The sequence below is a fragment of the Macaca nemestrina genome, chromosome 12 (assembly GCF_043159975.1).
Source record: "Macaca nemestrina isolate mMacNem1 chromosome 12, mMacNem.hap1, whole genome shotgun sequence".
Taxonomy (NCBI): Eukaryota; Metazoa; Chordata; class Mammalia; order Primates; family Cercopithecidae; genus Macaca; species Macaca nemestrina.
The window spans coordinates 113844691-113854228 of NC_092136.1; the positions used below are offsets into that span (position 1 = coordinate 113844691).

Here is a 9538-nt window from a genome sequence, read left to right on the forward strand (position 1 = left end):
GCTGCACCTTGCCTCTCCTCTGGCCCTTGGTGGTTGCCAGGAACCGGTGGTGTTCCTTGGCTGGCAGATGCATTGCTCCCATCTCTGCCTCCATCTTCACATGGCCTTCTCCACGCGTGTCTCTTCTCTTTTTATCAGAACTCCAGTCACATTGGATTGAGGGCCCACTCTACTCTGGTATGACCTCATCCTGCTCTAGTACATCTCCAATGATCTCATTTCCAAATAAGGCTACATTCTGAGGTTCCAGGAAAGACATGAATTCTTGGGGGCCCTTTTCAACCTAGTAGAGTCTGCAACCCAAAATCCACTTCTGCTCCACATACAAATACATTCAGCCCCATCCCAACATCCCCCAAAGTTTAACCCAGCATCATTCCAGTGTCAACTCTAAGTCCAAAATATCATCTAGATATAAACTCAAAAAGTCCCAAATCTCATTGTTTAAATGATCTAAAGCAGGTATGGACCCTGACTATGGTCCATTCTGGGGCAAATTTTCTCTCCCGCAACAGACTCATGAAACAATCACCAGAATCTGCTTCCTGATCCTACAAGATGGGATAAGGGCAGGGAACTGTCTTATTAATGGTACTAACTTCAGTATTTAGGATAGTACCAGACAACCTGTTCATGCTCAATTAATGTTTATTGAACAAAGGAATAAAGGGCTCTGATTATCCAATGGAGATAATAAAAACAAAAAATTTCTGAAAACTAGAGTTTCTTTAGGCTGCACTGGGTTTGCAGGGAAAATTGGTCTAGTCCTGGTGCTGTGGCTCACGCTTGTAATCCCAGCACTTTGGGAGGATGAGGCAGGTGGATCACCTGAAGTCAGGAGTTCGAGACCAGCCTGGCCAACATAGTGAAACCCTGTCTCTACTAAAAATATAAAAATTAGCTGGGCGTGGTGGTGGGCACCTGTAATCCCAGCTACGCAGGAGGCTGAGGCAGGAGAATCGCTTGAACCTGGGAGGCGGAGGTTGCAGTGAGTTGAGATTGTGTCATTGTACTCCAGCCTGGGCAACAAGAGCGAAACTGTGTCTAAAAAAAAAAAAATTAGTCCATAGGCAACATTGCCACCTAAATCAACCACAAGAAAAATGTGGGTTCTTTCTTCTGGAAGAAAACCAAAAACCGAAACTATATGTACTATTTCGTGTGTCTTAGAAATGTGAACATCTTTCCTAAAGGTAGGAGAATGGATGAGGTGGTTTTGGAAGGTCTATCTAGTTTTACGATTCTATAAGCCAAACAAAGATGAGAGATGTCTTTGCTTTATGTTACAGCAGAAGCTAATTGTCCACCCTTGTCCCTGTGTCTTTTCCCTCTGCCTTCATTTACTGTTGACATCCAGTGAGGACTATCTTTCTGACAGGGTCAGCTAATAATATGCAGGGCTTAGTGAAAAATGAAAATGCAGGACCCCTTATTCAAACATTATTAAGAATTTCAAAATAGCACCAGTAGAGCACTAAACCAAGTGCAGGACCCTTTCAAGAGCAGGCTCTGTGTGACTACACGGGCTCCATATCCGCAAAGCCCGCCTACCTCCTAACCTCTTAGCTCTTTCCACAGCTCTCCCTCAGATGATTTCTCGGGGAACACATAATCTGATAAACCTGCACTTTCTTGGAAATCAGGGACCTTGAGGGGCCACACCATCCATCTCTGGTTCTGTCCCAGACATAGATTTACTGTTGTGTCAGCCTCTGGGTGGAGAGGTGTCATCTCAGCTTGTTTTCTTTACATAGGGACTTTCTGTAGAGAGCAAGCTGCTCATCTCAGTTGTACCCAAGATATTTTCAAGGCAAAAGTAAACTGCTTTTTGAAAAAGGAGGAAATCAAGGCATGGAGGGGTTGACTACATCATCCAGGAGGACTTAAACTAGCCCATGTAGACACCTGGAATCAAGGGGCTCAGGAACTCTGTCCCCTTGATTTTTTTTTTTTTTTTTTTTTGAGACAGAGTCTCACTCTGTTGCCCAGGCTGGAGGACAACGGTGCGATCTCGGCTCACTGCAAGCTCCACCTCTTGAGTTCAAGCGATTCTCCTGCCTCAGCCTCCTGAGTAGCTGGGACTACAGGCACACGCCACCATACCTGGCTGATTGTTGTACTTTTAGCAGAGATGGGGTTTGACTATGTTGGTCAGGCTGGTCTCAAACTCCTGACCTCAAGTGATCCACCCGCCTCGGCCTCCCAAAGTGCTAGGATTACAGGTCTGAGCCACCACACCTGGCCTGTCCCCTTGATTTTGAGTCTGGGCTTTTTTCTGCTTAACCAACGTGCCTTCTTGTACTTTGCTTATATTTTTCTTCCCCTTTGTGTAGTATCTGCCAAGTCGCTAGGGAGTGTTCCCCTTTCTACCCTCCAGAATCAGCAGGCGTGGTCACCCCCTCACCCTGACACCACAAGGCTAGATCACCAACAGCCCAGACTGGGTCACAACATAAAACCCCCATGGACTCTGGCCACTTGACTCCCTTTTTCCTGCCCCCACCTAACCACAGCCATCTCAGTCACTGCATGATGACAGGAGCTAGAGGGGTGCAGGCTGATGACAGTTAATTTTGTTGTTGCTTTCCTTGTTGACTGCACTTTGGTAGAAATGTGTGTTTTGTTGTTTTTTTTTTTTTGAGACGGAGTCTCACTCTGTCGCCCAGGCTGGAGTACAGTGGCCGGATCTCAGCTCACTGCAAGCTCCGCCTCCCGGGTCTACACCATTCTCCTGCCTCAGCCTCCCGAGTAGTTGGGACTACAGGCGCCCGCCACCTCGCCCGGCTAGTTTTTTATATTTTTTAGTAGAGACGGGGTTTCACCGTGTTAGCCAGGCTGGTCTCGATCTCCTGACCTCGTGATCCGCCCATCTCGGCCTCCCAAAGTGCTGGGATTACAGGCTTGAGCCACCACGCCTGGCAGAAATGTGTTTTAACCAAATTATTGCAAAGCAGTGAGTGACGCTCTGGTTTAGGCTTTTGCAGCCAATTATGGCTTAATGCGAATGACAACAGCCAGACGACAATATGCCAAACAACTCTGGCTTGCCAAGCTCCACAGAGTCAGGATATGCTCCCAGACCCAATGGCTGGAGAGCCCCCACTCTTATCAGCAAGGCGATGTTTCATCTACCCCAGTCAAGCTCTTCCCCCAGCACCTCCTGCTCCATCGCTGGTCTCTGCACTTCATCTCTTCCCTGAGCTCATTTCTTTGTGACACTCTTCTCCAGTGGGAGATGAGGATGAAGGATAAGAACCCTGTACTCAACTCAGAGAGGTTGAGTCAGGTCAAGAGTTGTAGCTATCCTGTCCTGGGAAAAAGCACTGGGCTTGGAATCAGAAGATATGGGGGCACATCCCGGCTCTGTCCCTTACTCAACTTACCCACTTCAGGGGACTCAGTTTTCCTTTTGAAAATCTATAAAATGGAGGCTATTACCTACCAAGTTTGCAGTGAGGATTAAATAAATCACACCATATGTGTGAAAGTGTCCAGCACACTATCTGACACATATTGAGCAGTTCATTGTTTGGTGAATCAGAGAAATGGGAGATTTCAAATGTTATTTTTGTCCAAATCCAACAGCAAAGGGCCCAGAATACTCATTTGTTTCATAAACATTTATTGAATGCCCACTATAAGATAGGTCTTATTTTTGGCCCCTTGGGGGATTATCATTACCCCAGAGATGGGATGAGATGAAAGTCCAGGCCGTAGTGGGGAAGCAGCCCTGCCATTCACCCGTTTCTCTTTACGAAGGATGAGAATAGAGTATGTGCTTATTAAAGACACTGTCCATCATCATTTCAAAGAAGTGAGGTATAAAAATTGGCAACAATATTAGTAATTTTATGAGACTCAAATTCCAAGCTACAAGAGCAGCTCTGTGTGGCCAGCACGGTGCAGGCCAGCAGGACAGCTTCAGGCGGCCTCCACTGAGACCCACTCCTCCACCCCCCGCATCTGTACTCCTGGAGACAGAGCTGTGGCTTGCAAAGATGGGACCACTGGTCATGTTTGGCCAGTGGGGAGAGGGAGTGGGCAGGGGAAGCAGTGGCGGGAGATGGGAGGAGGGCTGAGTGGGGGTACTTAGCTCTCCATTTCCACCAACACCAGTGGAGTCAACACCAGGCAGACTAAGAGAAAAGCACAGGTCCTGTCTGGCAGCCTCTGCACAGCTTTCTCTTCACGTCTGGTCACCACGCCAGCCCTTGGCTCCTTCAGGCCTAAGGGTGCTAACAGCTCACCCAGTCCCCCAAAAGCCCTGGGGTCTGCCCTGCATCTTGTGGTTTCCCTATAGCCTGCTCACACCTTGCAGATAGTCTCGTTATTGAGCCCTCTTCAAACTTCCAAATTTAATTGTGCAAGTTTTCTCGCCCAGAATGATAGACACACAGGTGGTAAGGAGCTCAGAATCCAAGGAAGGAGATATATTAGACCAAAAAGTAATATAATAGGCCAGGCACGGTGGCTCACACCTGTAATCCCAGCACTTTGGGAGGCCGAGGCAGGGGGATCACCTGAGGTCAGGAGTTCGAGACCAGCCTGGTGAACATGGTGAAACCCCGTCTCTACTAAAAATACAAAAAATAAGCCAGGCGTGGTTGTGCACACCTGTAGTCCCAGCTACACGAGAGGCTGAGGCAGGATAATTGCTTGAGCCTGGGAGGTGGAGGTTGAGCTGAGATCGCGCCACTGCACTCCAGCCTAGGCAACAAGAGTGAAACTTCGTCACACACACACACACACACGCACACACAAAGTAATACAATATATTGCATAATAAATGGTTTCAGAAGGAAGATTTTAGTTTCAAAACAGTTTCTCACTTACCAGCTGTGTAAATTTAAACAAGGAATCCAACCTCTTTGAAACTCAGTTTCCTTGTTTGTAAAATGAAGTTAATGATACCCAGCCTTTAAAGTTGTGAAGATTGAATAAGTTAAGTTTATGAGCCACTGAGTCTGGTGCCTGGCACACAGCAAGTGGTAAGTAAATGCTAGCTACTGCTTCTTCTTATAACTGTTAATACTATTAATAGTATTAATATTAGCTCTGTGTAAAATTTAAAGGATTTTTTTCTCTTTTCTAAACCAAAAAGTAACCTGAAACATATTTCTAAGATAAGTCACACAGACTTTTTCACATGATGCAAAAATGTTGGGACTTTGGGGAGCATTCCTGGCTGCGAATTTGGCCAAATCTGAGTCTGTTGGCCTAGACCCTCTTTTCATCAGATCGCTTGTTCCTGGCCAGGTGGTGATGCGCAGACACCCCCTGGTCTATGTCGTGAGTCTGCTGATTCCTAGCATCTTTCTCATGCTGGTGGACCTGGGGAGCTTCTACATGCCACCCAACTGCCAAGCCAGGATTGTGTTCAAGACCAGTGTGCTGGTGGGCTACACCGTCTTCAGGGTCAACATGTCCAACCAGGTGCCACGGAGTGTAGGGAGCACCCCTCTGATTGGTAAGCAGCCTTGGGGTCACTGGACACTCATCTTACCTGACCCCTGTGAAAGATCTGATGCTGGCCAGGCATGGTGGCTCACGCCCGTAATATCAGCACTTTAAGAGGCCAAGGCAGGAGGATCACTTCAGTTCAGGAATTCAAGACCAGCCTAGGCAACATAGTGAGACCTTATCTCTACCAAAAATTTTAAAAATCAACAGGGCATTCAGTGCATACTCACTACAGCCTCCACCTTCTGGGCTCAAGTGATTCTCCTGCCTCAGTCTCCTGCGTAGCTGGGATTATAGGTGCACACCACTACACCCGGCTAATTTTTTGTATTTTTAGTAGAGACAGGGTTTCACCATGTTGACCAGGCTGGTCTTGAACTCCTGACCTCAGGTGATCCACCCACCTTGGCCTTCCAGAGTCCTGGGATTATAGGCATGAGCCCACCGTGCCTGGCCTGTTTGTTTTTATCCTCAGTTTCAACCAATTACTCAAAGTGACTGAGTCATTGATTTCAGCGATTCAGGAACCTGAGGCAGGAGGATTGCTTGAGTTTAAAAGTTTGAGTCTGCAGTAAGCTATGATCCCACTACTGCACTCCAGCCTGGGTGACAGCAAGAAGGGAAGGGAAGGAGAGGGGAGGGGAGGGGAGAAAAAGAGAGAAAAAGAAAGAGAGAAAGAGAGAAAAGAAGGAAAGGAAGGAAGAAGGAAAGAAGGAAGGAAGGAAGGAAAAAAAAAAAAGAACAAGCCAGATGCATTGGCTCACACCCATAATCACAACACTTTGGGAGACTGAGGTGAGAGCATTGCTTGAGCCCAAGAGTTCAAGACAACATAGTGAGGCCTTCTCTCTCTCTCTCTCTCTTTTTTTTTTGAGATGGAGTCTTGCTTTGTCTCCAGGCTGGAGTGCAGTGGCGTGATCTCCGCTCCCTGCAACCTCCGCCTCCTGGGTTCAAGCGATTCCCCTGCCTCAGCCTCCGGAGTAGCTGGGACTACAGGCGCCCGCCACCATGCCCGTTTAATTGTTTGTATTTTAGTAGAGACGGGGTTTCACTGTGATGACCAGGATGGTCTTGATCTCCTGACCTTGTGATCCACCCAAAGTGCATCACAAAGTCTCAGCCTCCCAAAGTGTTGGGATTACAGGCGTGAGCCACCACATCTGGCCGTGAGGCCTTGTCTCTACAAAAAAAAAAAAAAAAAAAAAAAAAAAATTTGCCTGGTGTGGTGGTGTATGCCTGTAGTCCCAGCTTTTCAGGAGGCTGAGGAGAGAATCACTTCAGCCCAATAGGTTAAGGCTACAGTGAGCCATGATTGCACTACTGCACTCCAGCTTGGGCAATAGAGCAAGACCCTGTCCCTAAAGAAAAAAAAAATCTGATGCTGCATTTCAGACTGGAGGCTAACTGCACCTCTTCTGGCTTCTCTCAGGTCACTTCTTCAGCATCTGCATGGCCTTCTTAGTTCTCAGCTTAGCTAAGTCCATCGTGTTGGTCAAATTCCTCCACGATGAGCGGTGTGGTGGACAGCAGCAGCCCTTCTTGTGCCTTCGAGGGAACACCGATGCTGACAGGCCTAGAGTGGAACCCAGGGCCCAGCGTGCTCTGATAACAGGTATGTGAGAAGCCTTGTGCTTCTCCCCTGTCTGGATTGATCACCTTAAAAATTCATTCCTGTTGGTGATGTACTAGGTATTGCGTTGGCTTATGTGAAAAATCTAAAACAACTGCTTCTTAACCTGGGTGTGGCATTTTATATTATCTCTCTGGAGACTGAAGGCGGCCTCCTTCTGGCTTTCTAGAAAGTCTCATTTTGTTGTTTTTTGGTTTGTTTTGGTTTGGTTTTTTGAGACAGGGTTTTGCCATGTTGCCCAGGCTGGTCTCGAACTCCTAGGTTCAGGCGATCTTCCCTCCTTTGCACCCCAAAGTGCTGAGATTGCAGGTGTGAGCCACAGCGCTCAGCTGAAAGTCTAATTTTGGCTTGAAGTTCAGGCCCTCAGTTATTCTTTGTTTGTTTTAACAGAGTCTCACTCTGTCGCCCAGACTTGACTGCAATGGCATAATCTTGGCTCACGGCAGCCTCTGCCTTCCAGGCTCAAGCTATTCTCCTGCCTCAGCCTCCCAAGTAGCTGGGACTACAGGCGTGTGCCACCATGCCTGGCTAATTTTTGTATTTTTAGTAGAGACAGGGTTTTACCATGTTGACCAGGCTGGTCTTGAACTCCTGACCTCAGGTGATCTGCCCACCTTGGCCTCCCAGAGTGCTGGGATTACAGGCATGAGCCCACCGTGCCTGACCTGTTTGTCAGTTTTTATCCCCAGTTTTAACCAATTACCCAAAGTGACTGAGTCATTGATTTCAGAATAGGAAAGTGCTGGCATGCACATGCACACATGCATACATGGAGCTTGTGTACATTTAGGTTCTAGTTGCTTAACGTGAACAAGTATAAGAATCATCCCAGCCCCTAAAGCTCCTACTGAGTCCATTTAGGCTGACCTCTAGCTCAGAAAATCTCCTGAACGGATCCAGCACACATACACCCTGCTTACATAATACAGCTCTGACGTGTTCTCCGAGGCTTCCTGCAGTACAATCTTGCCTCCCCTAATCGGGTGGGGAGAGTACCCAACCCAAACACAACCCACTGCTCAGTTTCACCCACAACTGTCCTTGAAGGATGAGGCCATCAGCTTCAAGAGAAAGTCCAGGTGGATCTTGGTAGTCCCTGGCTCACCCAGGGTGTTTTCCTCCATCATGCAGAGTCCTCGTTCTATGGAGAGCACCTGGCCCAGCCAGGAACCCTGAAGGAAATCTGGTCGCAGCTTCAATGTATCAGCAACTACCTCCAAACCCAGGACCAGACAGACCAACAGGAGGCAGAGTGGCTGGTCCTCCTGTCCCGCTTTGACCGACTGCTCTTCCGAAGCTACCTTTTCATGCTGGGGCTCTACACCATTACTCTGTGCTCCCTCTGGGCACTGTGGGGTGGCGTGTGAAGACTGAAGTGTTCTGATCTCAATAATTGTGCTGGCATTTAAGAGAGAGAAGAGGGGGAATAACAGTGGGTTAAAAAGCTTTCTGGGTCGGGTGTGGTGGCTCTTGCCTATAGTCCCAATGCTTTGGGAGGCCATGGCAGGAGGATTGCTTGAGCCCAGGAGTTTGAGACCAGCTGGGGCAACATAGTGAGACCCCATCTCTACCAATAAATAAATAAATAGATAGATAGCTGGGCATAGTGGCTCATGCCTGTACTCTCAGCTACTTGGGAGGTTGAGGTGGGATTTGGGAGGCCACGGCAGGAGGATTGCTTGAGCCCAGGAGTTCAAGACCAGCTGGGGCAACATAGTGAGACCCCATCTCTACCAATAAATAAATAAATAATTAAATAGATAGATAGCTGGGCATAGTGGTTCATGCCTGTACTCTCAACTACTTGGGAGGTTGAGGTGGGAGGATTGCTTGAGCCCAGGACTTCAAGGCTGCAGTGAGCCATGATTGCACCACTGCACTCCAGCGTGGGCAACAGAGCAAGACTCTGTCTCAAAAAAAATAAATAAATAAAAGGCTTTCTGCCTTCATTGCCTTTCCACTGAGTCCAGGTTCATACACCTAATAGTCTGCTGTGTGAGCCAAGAATCATATGTTCATGAAAATGTATAAACAGTATGAGTGTACAGTAAAAAAGTTAACTTTCCTTCTTATCCCAGTCCACTCACCCAGAGTAACCACTGTTAGTAATTTCTTCCGGAAAATTTCTAGGCACACACATGCATTTATGTACGCTTAAGCAGTTTTTTAAAAAGTATAAGATGGTTCCATTTTCCAGCCCTGCCTTGGCCATTTATTCAGTCGCCCATTCAACAAAACCTTTACTGAGTATTGATTAAGTCCTAGGCATTATGTTAGGCACACCAGAGAATACAAAATAAGTCAGTACAGATTATTATTCACTCGATGTGATTCCCATGGTCAACATGGTACCAACCAACCAGAGCATAAAATTCCTGCCATAGCCCTCACTGAGGCTCTTGTTACCACTTCCCAGCTAAGTCCGCTGCCTTCACCCTCTTCCTGTGC

General features: G+C 47.5%; 1 protein-coding gene across 4 annotated transcripts in view; it reads left to right on the forward strand.

Annotated features, from left to right (window-relative positions):
* Window positions 1–8588, forward strand: part of LOC105493748 (5-hydroxytryptamine receptor 3B) — a 48144-nt gene extending 39556 nt beyond the window's left edge. For all 4 annotated transcript variants that reach the window (XM_071075612.1, XM_071075609.1, XM_071075610.1 and 1 more), the window contains 3 exons: window positions 5257–5467; window positions 6890–7072; window positions 8222–8588. In XM_071075612.1, coding sequence (XP_070931713.1) covers window positions 5257–5467; window positions 6890–7072; window positions 8222–8457 — 630 coding nt within the window. In that variant the 3' untranslated portion in view covers window positions 8458–8588. The remainder of the gene's footprint in view (window positions 1–5256; window positions 5468–6889; window positions 7073–8221) is intronic.
* Window positions 8589–9538: the final 950 nt, after the last annotated feature.